Here is a 23649-nt window from a genome sequence, read left to right as displayed (position 1 = left end):
CTTTTGTTACTTGTTGTTTGTTTTATTTGTGTAACTGTATGGATCATGAACTATATAAGGATGCGTTATTGTTTAATTTATGGCTCTATATTTCTTTGCATAGAATAATCTGGTGATTTTAATAGATGAACAACTTAAATATTTAATGTAAACTTTCTTCCCTTTTTGAGAAGAAATATGCCTCATGCTTAAACCACAGATGTTTTGGATTTTAGATAGAAATATTCCGTATATTTATATCCTTGTGTCACAAGAGCTTGCTTCATTATGAATACAATATTAGCATAATATATATAAGCTCCTTGTACAATACATTCAGAATGCATATTTATATCTAACAGAAAATATCCAATCTGTCCGTTCATAGTTTCATGTATAAGTGCAAGAGATCTATACTTTGCAAGGCACATCACTGTGTTCACATCTGTGTGCTGGTGTTAAACTCCAGCATTTATGCAAGACCTTAGACTATATTTGGCATAGAATGTGACATAGCCACATTGTTTAATCAGTGGGTATGTGTTTTAAAATACCCCTGTCTAACTTCAACTTTCGATACATGTGTGCCACTTTATACCTCACCAAAAAGATTTTTATGTTCAACATCCAACTCAGTGGGTTGGTCCTCTAATTAGATTGTACCCCAAAGGGGCTGAAAGGCAATTGTATATGGCCAGTAGAGAATTACCTCGAAGTAGAGGAAGTTTTCACTGGTATAGCTAAACAGCAGCCAGACCTTTTGCCTCTTTTCCCCATCACGAAGCTGTCTGGGTGTTGCAGAGCCCTGCACTACCTTGGCAATATTCCACTAGCGCAGAGTGGATTCAGGGCCTTAAGCCAGTGTTGGGGCTGACTCTAGCCTGGAGAAGAAGGTAGCCAGCTCCTGCTCCCTGATCCTTTCTTATGCTGAGCAGACAGAGGTTTTCCTGTCTTGTCATGCAGGCCATTGCTGGTTTGCTGTTTACAGGTTATGGCGAGTGGCCTGCTCCCAATAACAAAAATAGATTTATGCATTGTGAGAAAGGTATTCATACTTTCTTCAAGAAATATTACCAGTACCTAGGTAGGCTTTCATACTTTGTGTGTGTGTGTGTCCTGCGTTATATTATGTACATGCAACTGCCAGTTATTGTTCTGGTTTGCTTGCAAAGAGAACTTAGAATTGAATAGTTTGCTGCTGTTTAACTAATCTGCCAGAAATACAATTATCTAACCTTATTAGTCACATCAGCAAGGGTTTAAATTGGCTCCACTTCCCCAGCAGATGTGTAAACCTATAATGTGTGGGAAGAATATAGATTTTTCACAGAATTGTAATACTAGAACATGTGGCCTATATTATTAACAGTCAACTCTCACCAAAACTACTTTTATTTCAGTATTTATTGTTCTTTTCTGGTGAAAACAGTCTTAGACAGCATGACTGTATTTACCCTTACTGTACTTGCAGCCTTGAGAAAGAACAGAAGATCAGTAAAATTGTGTACTGTCTTTAAGTTATACATTCCCAAATCATGATATGTGGAGATCTGGGCAGACAAGTAATGCTGCCCACTTCCCCTCTCTCACCTTTTGTATGCAGCTCCAGCTAGGACACACCACAAAACAAGGAGCATGGGCTTGCCACTAAGGTCCACTGAGGCTTCCCCATAGAAGAAGCTGTCTCCTTTTCTCTTCTGCTTCCCTCCTTGCCTCCCTTCCATCAGTGCACTCCACAATTCAAAGACTGGAGGGAATGTCAGAGCCAGAGAAAGATAGTGAGGAGAATCACTTTGACTATTACAGTCCCAATCCTAGTCAGGTAGTGGTGATAGGTCACGTGTAGCAGCAGGATGGAAGGTGGTCCATGAGATGACCATATTACAAAAGGTGGCCCATACCATAACAAGTTTAGGCACCACTGATCTACAACCTTGACTGTACCACCTGATTTCTTTCTGTCTCTCATTCTTTGGACCCACTTCCCATTCATTTTCTTGTCCGACTTTGCACACTCAAAGCTTTAGCTCTCGTTCCCTGGACCCATCCCATTGCTTTCCACTCTCACTTCACTTCTGCTCGTCTCCTTGTTCTGCCTTCTCTAACTCCAGCCTTATCTCTGAAGTTGAGAGTGAGAGTCATATTGGGAATGGGGGATGAGAGGTGGGAGAAGGAACACTGAAGAGTGCATTCCGAAGATCAGTGAGGGTTTCCATCAGCAGAGGGGTGAGGTAGGCTGGCACCATGTGCAAGACAGGACTCACATCCAGACCTGCTGCTAGAAATCCTCTCTTAAATTGCATGTAAACACCCCAAAGTGACCTACAAACAATTGAGAAAAAAGCCAATTAGAATTGTTTCATTGGGGAGCTAGCTAGTTCCTAGGGGTTAAAATAGTGTAATTAATGTTAGATGAACCAGTCTGGATTAAAATAAAAACCGACTTGTAACTTCATTCAAAACATGAACCAAACAAAAGAGAACTTTTTTGAGGTGCTAGTTCTATTTTTTTTTATATGTCTTTGCACCTTTCTGTGCTACCTGGTGTGGGACAGAACAGAAGCAAACATAATATATTGATGTGCGTGGACTTTCCATCTAGGTTTACACCAAGGAGAATTCTGTAGAAAAAGCTTAATCATGTGAGATTTCCTTAGCTGAACCAGTATTCTGAACCTTTTGTGGTTCACCCATTGCTAATGATGATTAATTTTCCAATTCCTGTTAAAAGTTAAAAACTCATGTTAAAAGTTTGACATGAAAATAATAGTGTTATAGTAAAGCTATATCCTCTTATTGACTTTCCATTTTAAGATTATATAAATTATCCAATGTATGGTGTACAAAATCAATATACACACAAGGAGCCCACAGTTGCCAACATTCACGTTGTAAATAAGCACCCCGATTTTCACAATAAGCCAAAAATCAAGCTAATCCCATTTCAAAACAAGGCCAAAACAAGCCAATCCCTAAGAACCCGATCACGCTATGTGACTAGAGCCCCCTGGGACTGTGGTGGGCCTGCTGTGAACCCCTGACTCTCTCCCTTGCCCCTGCTTGCCAGGAGTCAATCAAAAAAAAGAAGCTACAAGCCAAACAAGCTACAGGCAAAAAACTAGCCGACCAGCAACTCACAAGCCAGTTAAGCCAAAAACAAGCCCAGTTTTTACATTTTTTTCCGCAGCTTTGGCATGTCTGAAGGAGCCTTGCTAAGTTAATAGGAATGAAATCAGATTTTACATTTATTAGTAAGCTATCTGAATTTCAATTTAACAGTCTGATCTTCCTAGCTAAGGAAACAAAGTTGTATAAATGCAGCAGTAAATTTGTATAGCACCTTTCATGAAGAATCTCCAGTAGTGGTCCCAACACCACCCTGCTGGCTTTCACAAACCAGGGGAAGGATATGGATTCTAACTCTTAGGTCCTGACAAGTACATTCCCTAAACTTCCAGATACAACCTCCATGAGTATCACCAACTGGAACTTAAACACCACGGACTTAGCACTTGTTCCCTTAAGAATTAGTTCCACCACTGTAGAGGCAGACTGCTCAGTCTGAATCTGAGCAATTTTAATGCAAAATAATGTGAAAAATCTTAATTGCAAGTAGCGCTTGACTAACATCAGATGCAGTCTCCCTGAATAGTTAATATAGGCAATGCTGGGGCATCATCCTTAATCAACAATTTTGTAAGCCGTGAATTTATCAACATGAACCAAGGGCCACTATTGACACCTTAATCTTCTGTGAAAAGACCCTGAAAGTAATATTCAGTAGTGTACTCTCAGCCTGTGCCTGCTATTTGATCTAAACCAGTCAGTTTCCTTCCAAATACCATAGCAAGGATCCAGGAAACAAGCGTTTCCACGATCATTCCCTTCCGCCACTCCCCACAGCGATTGCCATAACCTTAGCATACACCAGCATTGTTCAGCCCGTTCAGCCCACTCATCCAACCTAAAGCAAGCATCAGAGGGATGTGCCACCATAGCTGGGTACCCAGACCATAGTGTTAGGGTCTACAGAAGGAGCTAGAATTTATAGGAATTTGCATTTAGGTGAAATGTGATTTGAGTAATCCTGATGTCAACAAAATGTTGGAGATCCTGTATGTGAAGTGTAATCCTCCTCGTCTTATGAGTGATGGCAAACAAATAGGTAAAGCACACAGAGAGCTGATGCTGGCAGCAAATGTCATTTCTTCAGATAGGTGAGGAAAGAACATTCTTTTTTGTTCCTCATTAGAGAACATGAAATTTGTGACTTTTGTTTTACTTAGTGGTTTAAATATTATTGAACTTGTCCTTGTACTACAGGGTTGGGCTTCATAGTTTGTATTTGCTTTTTAGAAGTGGTAGATTCCTTTTCTCAATTTCATTTAATTTCTGGAATAATACGTGTAATGTATTAAGAGTCACTTTTTTCAGCTGGGGCACAGAAGGGGAAATTCAAAATTCTCCACAACTTGTGTTTTAATTGGTTTTTATGGGCCTTTCATTTTTTAATATCAGGCCAAACAGAGCATTTAAAATGGTTGTAGTATGCACTATATCTTGGATACTCAGATGATTTTTAATACCGTAAATATTGTATATTTATAGGCGGTGCTAACCGCGCTACCTATAGTTAAGGTTGCTTGAGACATCTAATTATAAACCCCTCTTTTCAGTTGCTTATAACTTTACCAAACTTTAAACATTTGGGCTGAAGTTTTCCAGATCTGCCTATCTACCTCAGGGGTGGGTGGGTGTGAGTGTGTGTGTGTGTGTTACAGCTTCAGCAAAAATGATTCAGCCAATTTCAGAGAGTGATATTAGGGAAACATACACTATTTTTGCCCATGTTTTTAAAAATAAATCCTAGAATCACTTTATTGAGAAGCGCTAGAGCAGGGGTTCTCAAACTGGGGGGTCAGGACCCCCCAGCGGGCGCGAGGTTATTTCATGGGGGGTCACGAACTGTCAGCCTCCACCCCAAACCCCACTTTGCCTCCAGCATTTATAATGGTGTTAAATATATAAAAAAGGATTTTTAATTTATTGGGGGGGGGGGAGAGGGAGTCACACCAGAGGCTTGCTAAGTGAGAGGGGTTACCAGTACAAAACTTTGAGAACTACTGCACTAGAGCCTCTGTGCTTTGAAACATGGGTTTGATATTTGGCTGAGGGGTTTCCCTGGGACCCTGGAGTCAGGGATGTGCCTTTTGCTGTTCCCTAAAAAGTTGCCTAAATTTGTCCAAGTTATAAGCTTTTGGAAAATCTCAGTTCACACATGCTCAATGGAGACCTGTTGGGAGTTTGGCAGCTAAATGATCATTAAGATTCAGTCTGCACTGAGCATGTTCCATTCTAGGGGTTCAGGGTTTGAGAAGGACTTTCCTGCAATTGCTGTTTCTGGTTGTTGCTCCTCGCCACATGGCAGCATCAGCCACCAAACTCAGAGCAGGAAGACTGGCTCTTCTCTGCTCTCAGTGCTCCCCCTGCTTGTTCCCAGGCAGTATGGAGGAGGAAACCACCTGACTTGAAAGCAGAGGGGGCAGAACCCAGACTGGGGAGGGAAAATTGGGTCAAGGAACCTGGGAGAGCGAGCCTGGAACTGGGAGTTGAAGGGGGACTGGGCCTCTTATGGGGAGATGCAAACAATGCTAGGGATCTTTTGGAAGAGTTACTGCAGGCACATCAAGATGTTAAGAGATTGAATCAAATAATTTGACTCTAAAGAGTGGATGTTTAGACTTCCTTTGTTGTTACTAAGCTGTTCACAGAAACAGATTCCTGCCATCTGTAGGACTGCTAAGAGCAAGACAGATTCTCCCACACATTCTATTCAGCCAAATGGCCAGGATTTGTATGTGAATTCTGCTAGCCTGAGACTGGTGTGTTTCCAAACTTCTCTTGATTATGGTTGCTTCAGGTGTGTGAGAGGCCGTGAAGGGCTGCTAATGGGAGGCAGTCATACATATCCACTTTCTTGCCCACTTGCAGGATGCTTCTTCTCGCCAACTTTTCCCGTAGCTTTTTCTCGGTAAGCACTGACATCATTTGGCCCTTCCCATATTGGTCTCTGACAGATCATGTGCATATTGCAGTTATTTAACTACCGAATGTTTACTGTTGATGTGAGTTGATCTTTGTCCTTATGCAAATAGTTATCCTGATTGCTATATGTGGGAGTAGGAAGGAATTTTTCTTCGTGGCAGTTTCACTATGTTTTGGGTATAGGACATTTGATGAGAAACATATGTCCAGAACTTAGACTTCATCTAAATCTTTTGCAATTGGTCTCTATTTTACACTTGTTTAAAGTCGTACTTGTTTTTGTCCTGTTTTTATTGTCCCTTGTGGTAAAGGCATCTGTGTTTGCTTAGTTATTTGTAATATGTATGGCATTGTAATAGTAGTCTTAGGACTGAATTTTCGATTACGGTAAGGCCCCTGTACTCTGCTCTGCCAGTATAAACAGGCCATAAAGTAGGTGCAAATGTAAGTTAGTCCCACTTTAAGGCCCCTGCAAGAGTGTACAAGAGTGGCATAAATGACCCATGGTTTAACTGAGAATTAAGTTATTGGTGAATGGATAGTTTGTTAGACTAAGAATCTCAGGCTGAAGACCATTCTTTTTCATAGAAATATATTATTGTCTGCTCTACTATTAAAGAGATGCAAAGTACAGGGGGAAAATACACCTCTTTATATTTAAAGCAATTGAGTACATTTTAATTCTTGTGAAAGATATTGGATGGAGAGTCTTGGAGACTGAAGCCTTTCATCGTGCCACAGAATAGGTACAACATGAGCAAGTGGCAGTGAAAGTTTCAAGACACTGCTCTACCAATGTGCTCCCACTCTGACCTAATGGGACTACCTCCAGCTGCGATAGGGTAGTTCAGTTTCACTGGCCCGTTCAGTTTCACTGGCCCATTCAGTTCTGGCCCCTCCGCCAACTGATACTAAATAGAATATATATTTGTGATGTGTATACCTGTACCCTAGATATTATAAGATAATATCACTCATTCCATGTATGGTAGGCTGCCAGTCACCAATCCTGTGGTAACAACTTTAGTTTACTACCAACCTGGACCAGATTCATGGCAACTAGAGGCAAAAGGCTTTGTACTACTTAAAAATCCATGGAATTATCCAATCCGCTATTAAAATAGTTAATATCCCTTTAAGTATGTACTTGTATTACTTCTTAAATACAAATACAGATCTTAACCCATTCAAAAGAACTCTCTTCCCTTCAGGAATGATATTGAAACTGTCTATTAGGTGTGTTACAGTGTGTTACAAAAAGAGATGTTAGGATGTTCATTCAGTTGAGTTGTCTTTGTTGCTATTGTAATCATTGCAGGCGACATTGTGTGTCCTGCTCTGTATGCTCTTTCTGCTCCCCCCCCCCCTTCCTGTCATCAGCTACCTTATTTAGATTTCCCTAATGCATATATTTAAGCTTCATTTAATAACATGACCAGTGGTTTCCTCAAATGAAAATCCTTATAGGGCAGCAGATCATAATGGATATCTGAGACTGCAGACTTTTAAAGTCAATCAGGCTTAAAAATAGTGGTTAAACATATCATAGAGATATCCAACCAATCTATCAGCCATTAATGCTACAGTAATAAAATGAAATATTTGCCATACTGGTTATTTATGCTTGCTCTGTTTATTCTAGTTTGAAAACGAGATCATCACAAAACTGGATCATGAAGTAGAAGGAGGCAGAGGAGATGAACAGTACAAAGTGTTGTTTGACAAAATGTAAGCGTTGATTAGCAGTGGCATTTATGTCAGAATATATTTGGACTACAATGAATTTTGTAGCCCAGAAATAATTAAAATCTGTTAATGGTGCAAAATATTTAAAATTGAACCTTAGTCTAGTACCTCTTCTTGAGTGTGATTAACAAGCAGTGTGCAATTATTTTTCAGTCTCTTGGAGCACTGCAGAAAACACAAATATCTTGCTAAAAATGGAGAAACTTTTGTCAAACTTGTTGTCCGTCTCATGGAAAGACTGCTGGATTACAGAACTATAATGCATGATGAAAATAAAGAAAACCGCATGAGCTGCACTGTCAATGTACTGGTGAGTGAGAAGAAATTAGTTGGCTAAATTTAGAATGGGTACTGAATTTTTAATTTTAACAGCAAGCTTCTGTTTGTTCTAAATGAAAGATCTTATGATTTTCACCCAGCTGCTAAAAATAAGGCTGATGAATCTGATTTAAAGAGGGGAATTCTTGACAAATATTGTTCATCACATTTAGTTTTTCATTTTTTTTTTTTTAAATTTAGAAAGGGAGTAATGTAGTCATCCTCAGCTCCTGTCGGTACAACCCATATACCACATCATCATCTGTATAGTCAGTTACCAGGATTGTCACCTGTGTGTTACTTTGAAGCCTAAAATATCTGTTGAGTCAGTGTGAAGTGATGGAAGCAGGTATAAGAATGGTTGAGAGCTCTTTTGGTTCAGAATATCACCAGGTTCTTCTTCGGGTGCTTGTTCATGTCGATTCCATTGCAGGTGTATGCGTGCCCACGTGTGTGGCTAGGGGAGATTTTTGCCTTAGTGGTATCTGTAGGACTGGTTATGGCACCCCCTGGAGTGCCGCGCTCATGCTGCAGTATATCAGGGACCGTCGGCCCTGTGCCCTCTCAATTCCTTCTTACCACCCGTGGTGGTCCGTCGGAGTGCCGCTGCCCCTTGCTTCACAAGTGGCCAGTGGTTTCTTTCCGTGACATCAGAGGTAACTGAACTGATTACCAGATTTACTCTGAAGCTAATTTGCATGCAGCAGTTTCTTTGGTTGAATGAGGGAGTCTGCACAGGTGGTGGATTACTTGGCCCAATTGCCACACCCATGTGACAGAATGGCACAGCATACAGATCTGTCAATTTAGAAACGAGCATTTGCATTAGAGTTTGCTTTTCTCGTGTCTGTATAGCAGAGACTGAGCACTTTATAATCTGAGGAGGAGAGAACTCTTGAAGTTGCCACTGATCAGTGATCCAAGGAATGAGATTGCTTATGGAAGAGGCAATTTGCCATTCTGACTAGAATTAGAGTGACAAGATGCTGCCTGTTGGTAACTGACAAAGAAGTTACAAAAATAAAGAGGCATTTGCAGTGATTTTAAGAAGATATAAAACAAGTTATAGTAATTTATAAAACTGGAAAAGTCTAGTGTGAAAGAGGTTTATTCTTCCTTCCATTCTTCATACCCTGTGCTTGTTGTTTTTCCTTTAATGTCAACTCAGAGAATCCTGCTAATTAAAACTTGTCATATCAGCTAGGTGGGATTCTAAATGTGCACTTGGGTGTCACTCTAACCATATCTTGTCTTTCAGTTAATACGCTCCTCTTTCTTCATCTATCTAGAGACAAATTTTTGTAATAGTGTCTTCTGATGCTGAATTTTTGTTATACTGGATGTGATCTCAATATTTCAAATATTCGCATACGGTAAATTTTGTGGGGGATTTATTGTCATGGAGCCAAATTGCCCTGAGATACTCCTACACAACACTCCCATTGAAGTCTTTGGGAGATGCATGCAAACATCTCAGGGCAGTGCTTGGCTCATAGATTTTAAATCATATTTGATGACATGGTCTCATTTTAAATATGTATTCAGCCTTTGGGTTTAACATAATCTTTTCATCCTTAGTGTGCCTATGGCGAAATTCATCCCTGTACAGAGGGCCAGCCTAACGTCAATTCACCATTTAATTCCTTCTTAAAACCTCAAAGTAGGGCTTAAATGGGACGTAGGCCTTGCACTTGCCCTTTGCCACAGGGATGAATTTAGTTCATACTTACTAGAGCAGGGGTGGGCAAACTGCAGGCCCGATCCGGCCCATGAGCCGTTTTAAGCTGGCCCACTAGCTTCCGCTGGGGAGTGGGGTCGGTGGCCACAGCACACAACTCGGCCCCGTTACGGCGCTCTAGCCGGAGCACTGGGTCAGGGGCCACACAACACAGCTTCCATGGCATGGCCCCACTCTGGCACTCTAGCCGGGACACAGGGTCGGGGGCTGCTGCACCCAGTTCCTGGAAACCACGGAATGGCCGCACTCCAATGGCCCCCTCCGGCACTTCGACGGGAGCTGCAGGAGCGGTGCCTGTAGATGAGGCAGCGTGCAAAGCCACCTGGCCGCACCTCCACATTGGAGCCGAAGAAGGGACATGCCACTGCTTCCGGGAGCCGCTTGAGGTAAGCGCCGCTCTGAGCTCTGCATCCCTGAACCTCTACCCATGCCCCACACCCCTGCCCCAGCCCTCATCCCCCTCTTGCTCTCCAAACCCCTTGATCCCAGCCTGGAGCACCCTCCTATACCCCAAACCTCTCATCCCAAACCCCACCCCAGAGCCTGCACCCCCAACCAGAGCCCTCACCCCCCAACCCCAATTTTGTGAGCATTCATGTCCCGCCATACAATTTATATTCCCTGATATGGCCCTCCAGCCAAAAAGTTTGCCCAGCCCTGTACTAGAGTTAGGAACCAGCTCCTATATGCTAATTATGTAATACTTCGGTGCTTTCTGAGATCCCGGAGCTCAGGGTAAAGAGCAGAGCAGCTGGCAACAGCTTGGTTTAGTGGTTTCACATGATTTTCCTTGGGAATTCAGCAATTTTGTAGAGTTTTGAACCCAAACAGGGCTAACTACAGAAAACACAATTGAATTTTGTGTGACTGGGGGGTTTATTTGAATACAGAGCTCAAAGCAAAAGATGTGGGATACACAACCCTAGAAATGGAAACTGAAAAATTTCTCTCCATAACCCACCCATCCTGCAAAGCATGGAGTTTCCAATAGGTCTCGAGCTTTCTTCAAACACAGCTTTTCTGTGTTGCATCTGTGCAGACATGAGTGGTCATCTGGCTTTTTTTTTTTTTTATGAGTGCAGCCATAGTCCATTTCTCACACCCGGTGTGATAGTCCTTAAAACCTCACATCCAGTGCTTAATTTGGGCTAGGGCTTGCCAGGGCTGAGGCCCGACACCGCTAGACTTGGCAGTTCATAACCTCGGCACCTCTGGGCTAGCCATGTCAGTTACGAAAGTAAAAAAGCTTGCTTGAGCCCCAGCCCCAATTTCATTATAAATTAAGCGCTGCCTACATCCTCTAGTCTGTCCACGTAGCACATACCACACGTTGGCATCTTCCACCACACATGGGCTCTTCTTCATCCCTCTCCAGTCCTTTTACTAGGACAGCCACTCCAGCTCTCCCAGCTGAATTGCACACTGCTCTGCAGGAAGTTCATCCTCACTAGGGTCGTATCTATCACTGCCTCAAGCCTCTCACTGTTCTCCTGGGTCCAACTATCTAGTGTAGAGATGTTGAATAGGTAAACCCCTGCTGTCAGTCCTCAGCATTCGCTCTCTCGCTTAAAAGTCAACAGGAAAATCCCTCTGTTGCCCTCTGGCCTTCAGTCCTTTGGCCCTGGTTCTCTGGCTTCTCGAGGTCAGCCAGCAAACCCTCTTGCTTGTCTCCTGCTTTCAGCCTTCCCCAGGAACCACCTGCAGCTTCTGTTAGGGACCTTTAACAGCAAGGATGGGCAAACTTTGTGGCCCAAAGGCCACGTTGGGGAATAGAAATTGTATGGTGGGCCATGAACACTCACAAAATTGGGGTTGGGGTGCAGGAGGGGTGAGGGCTCTGGTTGGGGGGTTTGGAGGGCGGGAGGGGGATGAGGGCTGGGGCAGAGGTGCAGGAAGGGATGCAGGTTCCGGCTGGGAGTGCGGGCTCTGGGGTGGGGCTAGGGATGAGAGGTTTGGGGTGCAGGAGGGTGCTCCAGGCTGGGATCGAGGGGTTTGGAGAGCGGGAGGGGGATGAGGGCTGGGGCAGAGGGTTGGAGCATGGGGAGAGACTCGGGGGTGCAGGCACCAAACAGTGCTTACCTCAAGCAGCTCCCAGAAGCAGTGGCATGTCCCTTCTCTGGCTCCTATGTGGAGGCACAGCCAGGTGGCTCTGCACGCTGCCCCATCCACAGGCACCACCCCTGCAGCTCCCATTGGACTGCTGGAGGGGGCCACTGGAGCATGTAGGAGCTGGAGCAGGGCCATGCTGCGGCTTCTGGGAGGTGCATGGTGAGGCCTCCAACCCAGCCCCTGGCTGGAGCAGGGCCAAGCTTGTGGTGTGGCCTCAGACCCAGCGCCCTGGTCGGAGCGCTGGAGCGGGGCCGAGCCGCGTGGTGCAGCCCCTGACCCAGCACCCTGGCCAGAGCACCAGAGCAGGGCTGAACCGCGTGGTGCAGCCGCCGACCCAGCATCCCGGCCGAAACGGGGCCAAGCTGCGTGGTCCAGCCCCCGGCCGAAACGGGGCCAAGCTGCGTGGTCTGGACCCCGACCCAGTGCCCTGACGGAAGTGAGGCCAAGCCGCGTGGTCTGCCTCCCGACCCAGCGCTGTGGCCAGAGCACTGGACCTGGGCCGAGCCGCATGGTCCGGCCCCCACACAGCGCCCTTAGTGGGCCTGCTTAAAATGGCTTGTGGGCCAGATCTAGCCCACGGGCCATAATTTGCTCACCCCGTTCTACAGTCTCCTAGTCTCTGGCAGATTTTACCTGTCAATCTTTCACTCCCAGACAGCCTTACCTTACCTGTCCTTTTTCTGATGACTCCTTTTCAGTCTCTCCCCACTTATATGGGCTAGGTGCCTTCTTTTAAACCCAGATTAGTCACAGGTGCCTTTTTCCTCCTAAAGGACCAGTGTCTCCTTGTGACAGTTGGGGGAAAATTGGTAAATCCTAGCATCTTTAATATCTTTTCTAATGTTTCATATCATACATTTTCAATATTTGCAGTACTTTATTACTGTCTGTCTCAAGGCCAGAGGCATTCATAGATTTCGTAAAGTAGGATAAGATGTGGTATATAAAAACCGAAAAAGGAACAATTTTAACTTTCTATTTTTTAAGAAAATGTTAGAATTCAAGAGTGAATGACTTATTACTCAAGGTTTAGAGTTTAAAAACCATAGTTCAACAATTACTTTAAAATTATGTTTTTGTAGATTACCAAATTTTAACTGAAAGCAGGTAATGCTGTGTGACTTGCAAATGTCTGAAGAATATTTTTCCCACCAATGTGATTCTGATTCAGAACCTTTGCAGTGGAACGTAAGCCCTAAAATGTTACGCAATGAAACATCATCATGGTTTTAGATTTTATAGTTAAAGAACTTACAGGCTTCTCTACCAGAGGCAAATTTCATTTTGCAATTTTTGAGGTTGATATTATGCACTTACGACTTTGAATTTAGTATATATTCTGTGTACATGACACACTGCAAAATCAAAGTCTTTAAATCCGAATTATAATTTTACATTTCAGAATTTCTACAAAGAAATTGAAAGAGAAGAAATGTACATAAGGTGTGTAAGCATGTCCTTTGACATATTTTTGCAGCTCACTTTACTGTAATTGGAGAAGATGAATTGTCTACTAAGCTACTGATTTGGAGAGGGGGAAATGGCAGTAATGAAAGGCACATACTTGTACCGAGGCGTAAACAGATTGAGTTTACAGAGACTAATAAGCATCAGTAATTAGGCTCATAAACCTTTTTAACCCTGCTGCATCACCTTCACTTTCATTATTGTAACCATTGAAATACTTAAAGGTATTATGACATACAGAAGAAAATTAAGACAAAAGAAAAGCAAGGAACTAATTGAATTTTATTTTCTGCCAAGAACTAAATTTGTGCCTAACAACAGAAGGATGGATTACTGACTATGAAAGTGCATTCAAGAGCATTATTCTTGCGTATGTCTGATACAACATCTGTATGAGGCCAATCCAGAACCCATTGAAGTCAATGGGAACAGGATCAAACCCTATTTCTGTAAACAGAAACTGTTGGCTCAGTTTAATATGGGCACCGAAGCCTGTATTTAAATTGATTTTTAAAGTACGCGATTAATCTATATTTTGTTAATTGCTACAAAAAACAAAACGGAATTCTTCTCAGGGCATAGGCTGGTCTTGAGGTGCTGGCAAAAGACTAGAAGTCAGAATACTTTAGTTCTTTGCTGGCTCTGCCACAGACGTCATGTATGGTTGTTCTCTTGTGTCTATTTCCCCATCTATAAGATTAGGATAATAATACCTACCACACAGGAGTGATGTGAGGTTAAATTCCTTAATATTCGCAAGGCATTTTCAGCTCTTTGGAAGAAAGGCATTATGAAAGTGCAAAGTTATTGTTCTTTATCATATAATTAGTATTTTATATTTATTTTCCTATCATTCTGTCGGAATTTTTTATCTGACAGGAATGGTTTGGGAAAATGAAGTGAGGACTGCAAGTGTTGCTCTTTAAAAAGAATTGCACTTTTATATCAAACTCTTTACTTGTCTTTTTTTTTTTTGGTCATCTCCAAAAAAAAAAAAAAAAAAAAAAGCAGGACATCAGAGCAAGTTACAGTTGTATAGCTATTCTTGAACATACCAGTACATTTTGTTGATGTTGCTGTTGATTTTCTTGGCATGCTGTATCCTAAAAATTTGTCTGAAATAGTGAAATATGAGTTTTAAAAAATCCCAGGTTTTTTTTACTGTTGTAGTCTTCAACACAAATTATTTTGTGACATTTTAAGAACTGACTCTCTTTTATTACCGTAGGTATTTGTACAAGCTATGTGACCTGCACAAAGAGTGTGATAACTACACTGAAGCTGCCTACACATTACTTCTGCATGCAAAGCTTCTTAAGGTAGAGTACTTGAAATATATTTAGCATTTTGAAGATCTTGCTGTTGCGGATTACTATGTAGCTTTGTGTTTATTTTTTCATATGAGCTTTAGGACATCCACATTTACAAATTACGATTATTAACTTATTCAAAATAAAAAAAGAAGTAATTCAAAGTTGTATTGTGATTTACAATATGTTCCATAATTAGATATTATTGTAAACTTAATACATAGCCTAGAGAACGAAAATTGAATCCATGTTCTCTGTCTCATAGAAGAGCAATATGACTTACTGATGGTGATCTAAAATAGCAGCAGTAAAAGTGCAATAAAATCAAGAGTAAATAGCATAAATTATCAATAAAAAAGCTAACAAACAGGTAAAATGCATAGGAATGCTAGTAACCTTTGGAAGAATCTCAGCAGTTGTTCTTGCAAATCAGCTTTCCATAGAAAACTGCTAAAGTAATAAATGGGTCAGCCCATGAGCCTAGTGGAAGCTCATGCACTGTTATGCAGGATCTTAAACTTAGTCCTTTGCTTCAGGACATGGGGGAAAAATTAACAGTAGTCCTCCTTCCAAGATAATATCTTTTTAAAGGAGTGTCTATGATAATTCAATGGTATGATGTACCGAATGCATCTAAATTAATATAACGATATCAATGTACTTTAAGGAGTGTCTGAAATAGGTCAATAAATAGACCAGTAGTATAAATTAAATTAATTATAAAACATGCAGAATTTTAATATTACCAGGTAATAATACCTAACTTTTTATAGCTTTGACTGACAGTGTAATAAAGCTATAATGTAATGTCACTTAAAAGCTTTACTTTATACATATTATCTAAAATGAGTGGCTTAATTATGTCATTACATCATAAATATTGCTGCATATATTAACAGTTTCCCTTATTCCCTGAAGTGTCATCTAGAAGATTCCAGTTGCACTTGAGCAGTAAGCGTGCCATTTTGAAATCACATTTTTATTTTATTACTCCACCCATGTTAAGGAGTGACAATGAGTTTTTATTTTTAGCTTTAAAAGAGAGAGGGCGAGAAGTAGAAATCTAAACTTCACGCCCTTTGCTTTTCTCTTTATGGCCCTGATTGTGCAAAAACTTACATTTGTACTTAACTTTGTGCATATGAAGTTGTTGGGGCTACCCACAAATCATAAAATTGAGCATGGGCATAAGTCTTTGCAGGGTTTGGTCCTATGTCACTGGAGGGGAGCTCAAAGAATGAGACATGGAAAGGTAGCAGAAAGAATTAAATTTGGGGCTTGAGTTTGGATAGTGCATATACTTCAGTGTGTCAAGATCTTTACTCTTTTGATCATTCTTCCCATAGACTGTAGTGAGAATTTCATATGTGTATGGAGAGCAAAATTTGGTCTTCAGTGTGTGAGAGCTGCATAAGTGAACCGATGTTCATGCAGCGCATGTACTAGGAAGCACGTTCTTCTATAAACTTTAATTTTATTCTGATAATTAACGCATGTAAAAATAGGGAAATGATTTGGTGAAAAATGTTGAAATTCTTTGTTATTTCTGTTTAGCAGAGTTTGAAATTATCCATTTTCTGTGAAATCTTCCATGATATTTTTATGAAAATATGTACTGCGTTCATTTTCATAACACTTTGTTTATTGAAAACTCTAAGAAAAGACAGTTATTGGTCAACTAAATTTTCCCATAACAATTTTGATAAGCATTTCAATAAAAATTTGGTGAAAATTATAATAAAAATATTATGAAAGTTTTTGCAAAAAATTGAAAATGTCAATAATTTTGACCGTTTTTCATGAAAAGTTTCAGTTTTGAACAAAGGTCATTTGTCTACAATGAAAAAAGTTTTCATGCAAAATATTTTGTCCAGCCCTGAAGATTTTTTTTAGAATGAGGATTCTGAAAAGGTAACTGATGGAAAACAATGTTTATGGTAAAATAGGTATGTATATTGAAATCACAGTTTCTGTGAGAACTAGAATGATAACCCTGAATTCCATAAAGAATTGACTGATAGTCAAAGTAATAGAAGGTCACATTTTGCAACGTTAAGGCTTAAGTTTTGCGTGCAAAATTTGTGTGTGCACTTCATATGTAAAATCCAAATTGCACTCTCAAGCAGACAACTGTGAGTACAAAGTAGTTTCATTCTTGTAATTTGTCACTATAATATTTCATTGTTGTGTTAGCAATAATTCAAAATAATTCATCAATTTAAAGTGTGTGCATTTATGTAAATATGTATGTGTAGAGATATAAACAATATGTAGCTCAGTATTTGTACCTAGAGCTTTAACAGACGTACAAACTAAAAGCTTTTACAATTTTTGTATTTTGTAGTGCAGTATCCAGTAGTAAAAAGCACTAAAAAAATCCCCACATCAACAGCTATTTGCCAAAGGACAAAAACCTATCAGTTAGAGCAATGTTTCCCAAACTTGGGACGCAGCTTGTTCAGGGAAAGCCCCTAGCGGGCCCGGCCGGTTTGTTTACCTGTTGCATCCGCAGGTTCGGCCGATCACGGCTCCCACTGGCTGCGGTTCGCTGTGCCCGGCCAATGGGGGCTGCGGGAAGCGGCGGCCAGTACGTCCCTCGGCCCCGCGCCACTTACCACAGCCCCCATTGGCCTGGAGCAGCGAACTGCAACCAGTGGGAGCCATGATCGGCCGAACCTGCAGACGGGCTCGCCAGGGGCTTTCCCTGAACAAGCAGCATCCCAAGTTTGGGACATACTAAGTTAGAGGATATATGAAAGATAGGGTGGTCCTTCATAAGAAAGAAATCAGCCCTTCTAACCACAACTAATTTCGTAAGGATTTTTAGCTGGTAATGTGCAGCAAAGTAGTTTTAGTAGTTTTAATCTGGGGAACTCAGATAAATATGTTTGGAATAAAGAATAAATAAACTTACATTTAGAAAGATATAATTGAAAGTGTTGACTAAAGGCTACCCTGGGTGCCTTCTTATTTTTCTCTCAGGATTATGAATACATTGTGCCAAAATTGTAGTTGTAAGGTTGAATGTGGTTCAGAGCACTTTTTTGTGGAATTGTGTGAAGACATTTTCAAAGGTATAAACTCAACTTTACTTTAAACTCGATTGGTGATTATAGAAAAATGAAAATGTCAATGATATTCAACTGGCACTTAAAGGATAAAGCTATTGCTAAAGTGCTTTTATAAGTTATTGCTTTTATAATGAAATCTACTACACAGAGACATAACTTATGAAGATAAAGGTTTGAGAAGATGACTCTGACACCTTCAGTCATACTGAATTTTCCAGAGGGTTTTGATTACAAATTTGAATGAATAACTAGCTGATTTTGTGGACACAAAGATTTCCGTTATTCCCATTAGGGAAATTAAATGGATTGACAGTCTGGATAATATTTTCTTACTGGAGTTATTAAATGACGTCTCGATTGTCATAACATGCTTGATCATATGTTCCACAACCAAGTCTGATAGACCAGATAAAACATTTCCCTCTACTGAGGTGCTGCATCTTCCAGGAAGATGATGGAGTTCAGAGTGCAAGATAATTTCACTGTCTTTTACTCATTAGATTTTGCAATTTTTTAATCAATATGTTTTTATGTGGCCCCAATATAGAGTTTAAACTATTTCCATTAACTACACTTTGGAGTATATTTTTATTCTCCTTTATAAAATATTTTCAGATACCAGATGAGTATTTTAATTTACTGTTGTTAATTAATGGAAATGAAATATCCATCATATAATCAATTTTTTACTTACAATGTAAGACAGTAGAAAATGGCAAAAATAAAAGTAGCATTTGCTTTGGCTTACAAATAAATCAGATCTGTTGTGATTTTCACATCCTAAAGAGCATACCATCTCTTTACTTTCCATTGGAAAATACTTGATGAGACCAGTGGTCCATTTAGTTTGATAGCTTGTCTCTAATAGTAGTCAAGACCAGATACTTCAGAAGAAGGTGCAAGAAACCCTTCAATAGGCATTATGGGATAACCTGCCCTGAGAAATGTTTTCTTCTAAGTCCTTCAGTGAATGGTTAGATTATGTCAACATTTCTAAAGTTTATTTACTGGTTTTTCAGTTCATGTGGTGTCTCTTCATTACTGTGGAGCATGTAACTTTAAACTTCAAAGCCTCAGGTTCTTTTCCACAGGACCTTGAGGATGGGATTTTCAATGGCACTCAGCACTGGAATAAATGTCATCAGATTGAAGTCAATGGTAAAACACAAATCGGTTTTAATGGGATGAGACTTAGGTCAGCCCTGAGTGCTTTAGAAAATCCCACCTTTAAATTTGTAAGAACTATGCCACTGTGCAGAGAGAGCAGCTATTTAGTTCTTAGAATTACTACACTCCATATATAGGTCAGCTGGACGGGGAGACATACACACACACACACACTCTCTCTCTCTCTCTCTCTCTCTCGGAGATGTTCTTTCTTGTTTTCATTTGGTTTAAATTAAGTTGTTCAAGCTAATAGTACACAGTAGCTCTTTGTGTGTAGAAAAATGTAATTGTATTTTAGACTCCTGTGGAATTTTTGTAGTTTAGCAATATGGCTTTTGCATACAAAAAAGTGGCTACTTATAGAAATGTGACTGGTAGCTCAGCAGTGGAGACTTGAAAATTGACATCATCACTGGGTCTTTGGAAGCACATTTGTTCTTCCTTCCAGATGCAACTTGTTTCTGATTAAACTCATTCTATTGAGTATATACTAAAATCGTTCTAGCCCAGACAAACAGATTGTCATACAGAGTGGTCTGGATCGCTTGGTAATCAGGGCCCAGTCAGACAAAATGTGTTTTAATAAAGTCAAATGCAAAGCTATAAATCTAGAAGCAGTGACACACTTAAATAGCTAAATCTGTTTATTTATCAAAAAGAAGATTGAGAGGTGACTTGATTGCAGTGCATAAGTACCTTCCAGGGGAGAAAATACTGGGTATCAAAGAGCTCTTTAATCTAGCGGAGGAAGGCATAACAAGAACCAACGGCTGGAAACTGAATCCAGACAAATTCATATTCGAAATAAAGCACACAGTTTTAACAGTGAGGGTGATTAACCACTGGAACAAATTATCAAGGGAAGTCATGGATTCTCCATCTGTTGATTCTTTCCAATCAAGACTGGATTTCTTTCTAAAACATATGCTTTAGTCAAACACAAGTTATTAAGCTCAGTGCAGGAGTAACTGGGTGAAATTTCATAATATGCAGGAGGTCTGAATAGATGACCTGATAGTCCCTTCTGGCTTTAAACTCTGTGAATTAATCTATGAATTGCTGTTTTTGCAGGGACTGCTTTTCATCCCAAAGTTGTACCTTTTACTTTTGGGGACAAGGAAAGAATAATTTTACATTCTGTAGGAAACAATGAGCAGTTCTTTGAATTTTATTTTTCTAATCTACTTGAAGTCTCACTTTACCCCTTCACCTCACCATTTTCCAGATGGCTATTTTAGATAAAAGACTCTACCCTTAATGTTCTTATTGAAAACACACATGTATATAAATTACATATTTTAAAAGACCGTGTTTGTAACAGTAAAAAGAAAAGGAGTACTTGTGGCACCTTAGAGACTAACGCATTTATTTGAGCATAAGCTTTCGTGAGCTACAGCTCACTTCATTGGATGCAAGTGAGCTTTAGCTCACGAAAGCTCATGCTCAAATAAATGTGTTAGTGTCTAAGGTGCCACTAGTACTCCTTTTCTTTTTGCGGATACAGACTAACACGGCTGCTACTCTGAAACCTGTTTGTAACAGGACATTTCAGGTTGTGGGTGATGCAGGGTTATCATCATATCTCTGATAGTTGGCACTGTTTTTTTGTTCTATGGAAGTATCATGCCTAGGCATGGCAGTATCAAAGTGTGAGACTATCCCTTGTTCATTGAGACAGCAATTGGGGGGAAAGACCCTATTAACCTTAATGAAGATAGTCATGGAGTCAAATTGTTTACAAAGTTATAAAAAGCAAGGCCCTCCCTCCCCTTCTCCCCCCCAATTTCAGGCAGCCTCTATATTTTTGTTTGCTATTTTTCCTTTTTCTCCAGTCATTTTTCTCCAAGAATTTTACCTCTTTACCTTCTATATATACAGTTCTGTCCACTCATATTGACATAACCCAGTTTTGTAGGCTTTCTCTCAGTGTAAACCTACTAATAATGGCTATTTATCCAGCCAGCTGTGTTGATCAAGACTGCCAGGTCACTCTAATGCCTTCTATCAAGGAGAAAAGGAAACCTCCTCAAAGACCTGTCCCTTAGCTGATGCTGAGATATATAAACCATTCTCAAAAAGAAAAGGAGTACTTGTGGCACCTTAGAGACTAATCAATTTATTTGAGCATAAGCTTTCGTGAGCTACAGCTCACTTCATCGGATGCGTACTGTGGAAAATACAGAAGATGTTCTTATACATACAAACCATGAAAAAATGGGTGTTTACCACTACAAAAGGTTTTCTGTCCCCCCACCCCACTCTCCTGCTGGTAATAGCTTATCTAAAGTGATCACCCTCCTTACAATGTGTATGATAATCAAGTTGGGCCATTCCATAATTACTATATTTCAGGTAAGTAACTCCACTGCCCTGGAAATCAAAATACAGTATCATAGGTGCTGTAAAATCTTTTAGATATCGGGCCAGCCCTGATGACACTTTTAAAAATAAACCAAGATTGAATGTTTGCATTAGCCCAATGTCATTGATATGTTACATCATCTTTTATTGCCTTCCATTTTTTCACTCTTCATGTCTGGTTTAGTGGTCAGAAGAGGCATGTGCAGCACATCTTACTCAGCGAGATGGATACCAAGCAACTACTCAAGGACAACTTAAAGATCAGCTGTATCAAGAAATTATCCATTACTTTGACAAGGGCAAGGTAAAAAAAGAAAAAGAAAAAAAAAGCATGTTGCACTGCTCTTCTCTCTTATACTCGCTCTCTCTCTTTCTTGCTAAATGAATGCCAAATAGTAAACTTGCATCAAGTGACCTTCAAGGAGCTTTAAACTTGTTATAAATTGTAATTTGGAATGTTTTATGTAAACAATCTGCCAGCTAGCACTTACAGATAATAATACTTTAAAAAAAATCAATGGTACTTTTATAAATGCTGTGTTAAGTATAAATAGGAAAAGGGTAAATAACTGTAAATGCTGGGGGGCGGGGGGGGAAGTGAAGCATCTTATTTTGAGAGGGTTCATTGGCAATTGTAGTTAATGCAGTCTGTTAGCTATCTTTGTTTTTTTCCCCCTTTGTAACAATCAAATTAATTATCTAGAAGAATGAATGAATCTCAGGTTGGTATCTTAAAGAGGTAGGGAGGGAAGAGGTCAGAAGGGAATATTTCATTGGAATTGCTACTTTACTCTGGATGAATATGGATGGCTTTGACATTGGTTCGTTTTTTTGTGTGTGTCTGTCAGTTTGTCTAAGTTGGGGAGGGGGAAGGAGAGGGGAGATACAGTTGGTGACACACCATTCGTTGGGCCTATCTGGCACAAAATGTTTAAAAGGATGTATGGTAGAGATGGCAGACTCATCATCAGAATGTTCCAGGTACATATGTCTATGTTGTCACAGTTTATTGTACAGAAACGGGGCAAAAAATAATTGTCAGTTTTTACAGGAATGAATTGATGTTCTGCCAGCTCAGCATTATGCAAGCATGTTTTTAATGGCTTCATATTGGTTTGGATGAAACTCCATAATATTCTATGCACTGCAAAAGCCAAATATGGTCACTTTATATTAATGTTATCTTTATAAATAGTTAATAAATGATAATATATATTCTAATAAAAGATTAATCTTTTAGATTGTTATATAAGCCTCCAGGTGTGCTTATAACCATTGATAACGTATGTTAGTCATGTATGTAACATACCTGTAACCTCTATTAAATATTATTAACCCTCTATCAACCATTAATAAATTAAACCTTACTACAAAGCATGACCAAAAATATATTTTAATTTTCTTTGCAGTATAAATTTTTGGGGGCAGCAGGTTGAATGCTTTTTTTTGTTGTTGTTGCATGTTATAGTTTCACCCTTGTTCCTAAATAAATTACACTTTTTTGTTTTCAGTGGCCTAATTTCCTCAGTAACTGAACACCTGCAATTCCTCTAGACTCAATGGGAGCCGTACTTCTGAAAATCAGGCCACTGGATTTTAATTTTAAATTAAATCAATAATGTCCTTTCTCCTCAGCTGCATGTGAAACAGCCAAGCTACTTTAAAGTTGTACTTGCCCATTTCTGCTACTTTTAGAACTAATGAGCTGTTTATGAACAGCAGGCAAAAATACCTGCTGTTTACAAACGTTCATCCTGTGCGGCATTACACAGGCAGGCATCTAAAGCTTGAGAGAACACGGTTGGATTGAATAACCCCACATAATTTGAACATATTGTACTATCTGTTGTATAGTTCAGCCGAGAGAGAGGGAAGTAAATGTCCGCTTGTTTAAGAACTGATGAACAGCCTGTATTTTGCCCCTTTCACTTATTTTTGGATAGTTGAACAATATCAGTGTGCCATGAGGTTAATAAACTCATGCAATCTTGGACTAATGGGTAAGGCAAATTCCAAAGCCAAAGCTACCCCGCAGTAGAGAATGTACTGCTTTTAGACCTTCAGAGTTAGGATCCAAGACCAGAAAAATTCAGAGATATTAACATTTCGGAATTTAGTTTTTAAATTCCCCAATACATTTGCCTTTTTCTTGTATTTGACCTTCTGTCTTGCAAACATTTTCTTTTTTCTGACTGGTTGATGTTCTCCTTTATTCTTTAGCATGCTTACCATTTTTCCAAAATAATTATAGTATTTTGCTCCCTGTCTCTTCTTTCTAAGCTGTTTTTTCTTAACCTTCCCATTACTCTTCTAATCTCTGTCCTTTCCAAAGTAAAAT

At 40.0% G+C, this 23649-nt stretch overlaps 1 protein-coding gene across 2 annotated transcripts in view; it reads left to right on the top strand.

Annotated features, from left to right (window-relative positions):
• Positions 1 to 23649, top strand: part of DOCK1 (dedicator of cytokinesis 1) — a 551011-nt gene that overhangs the window by 443320 nt on the left and 84042 nt on the right. For both annotated transcript variants that reach the window (XM_073354059.2, XM_073354058.2), the window contains exons 34-38: positions 7667 to 7752; positions 7924 to 8080; positions 13338 to 13378; positions 14631 to 14721; positions 21496 to 21615. In XM_073354059.2, the coding sequence (XP_073210160.1) occupies positions 7667 to 7752; positions 7924 to 8080; positions 13338 to 13378; positions 14631 to 14721; positions 21496 to 21615 (495 nt within the window). The remainder of the gene's footprint in view (positions 1 to 7666; positions 7753 to 7923; positions 8081 to 13337; positions 13379 to 14630; positions 14722 to 21495; positions 21616 to 23649) is intronic.

The sequence above is a fragment of the Lepidochelys kempii genome, chromosome 7, assembly GCF_965140285.1.
Source record: "Lepidochelys kempii isolate rLepKem1 chromosome 7, rLepKem1.hap1, whole genome shotgun sequence".
In the NCBI taxonomy this organism is placed as follows: Eukaryota; Metazoa; Chordata; order Testudines; family Cheloniidae; genus Lepidochelys; species Lepidochelys kempii.
The sequence above is the reverse complement of the archived record's forward strand: the minus strand, read 5'-3'. Positions and strand labels throughout refer to the sequence as shown.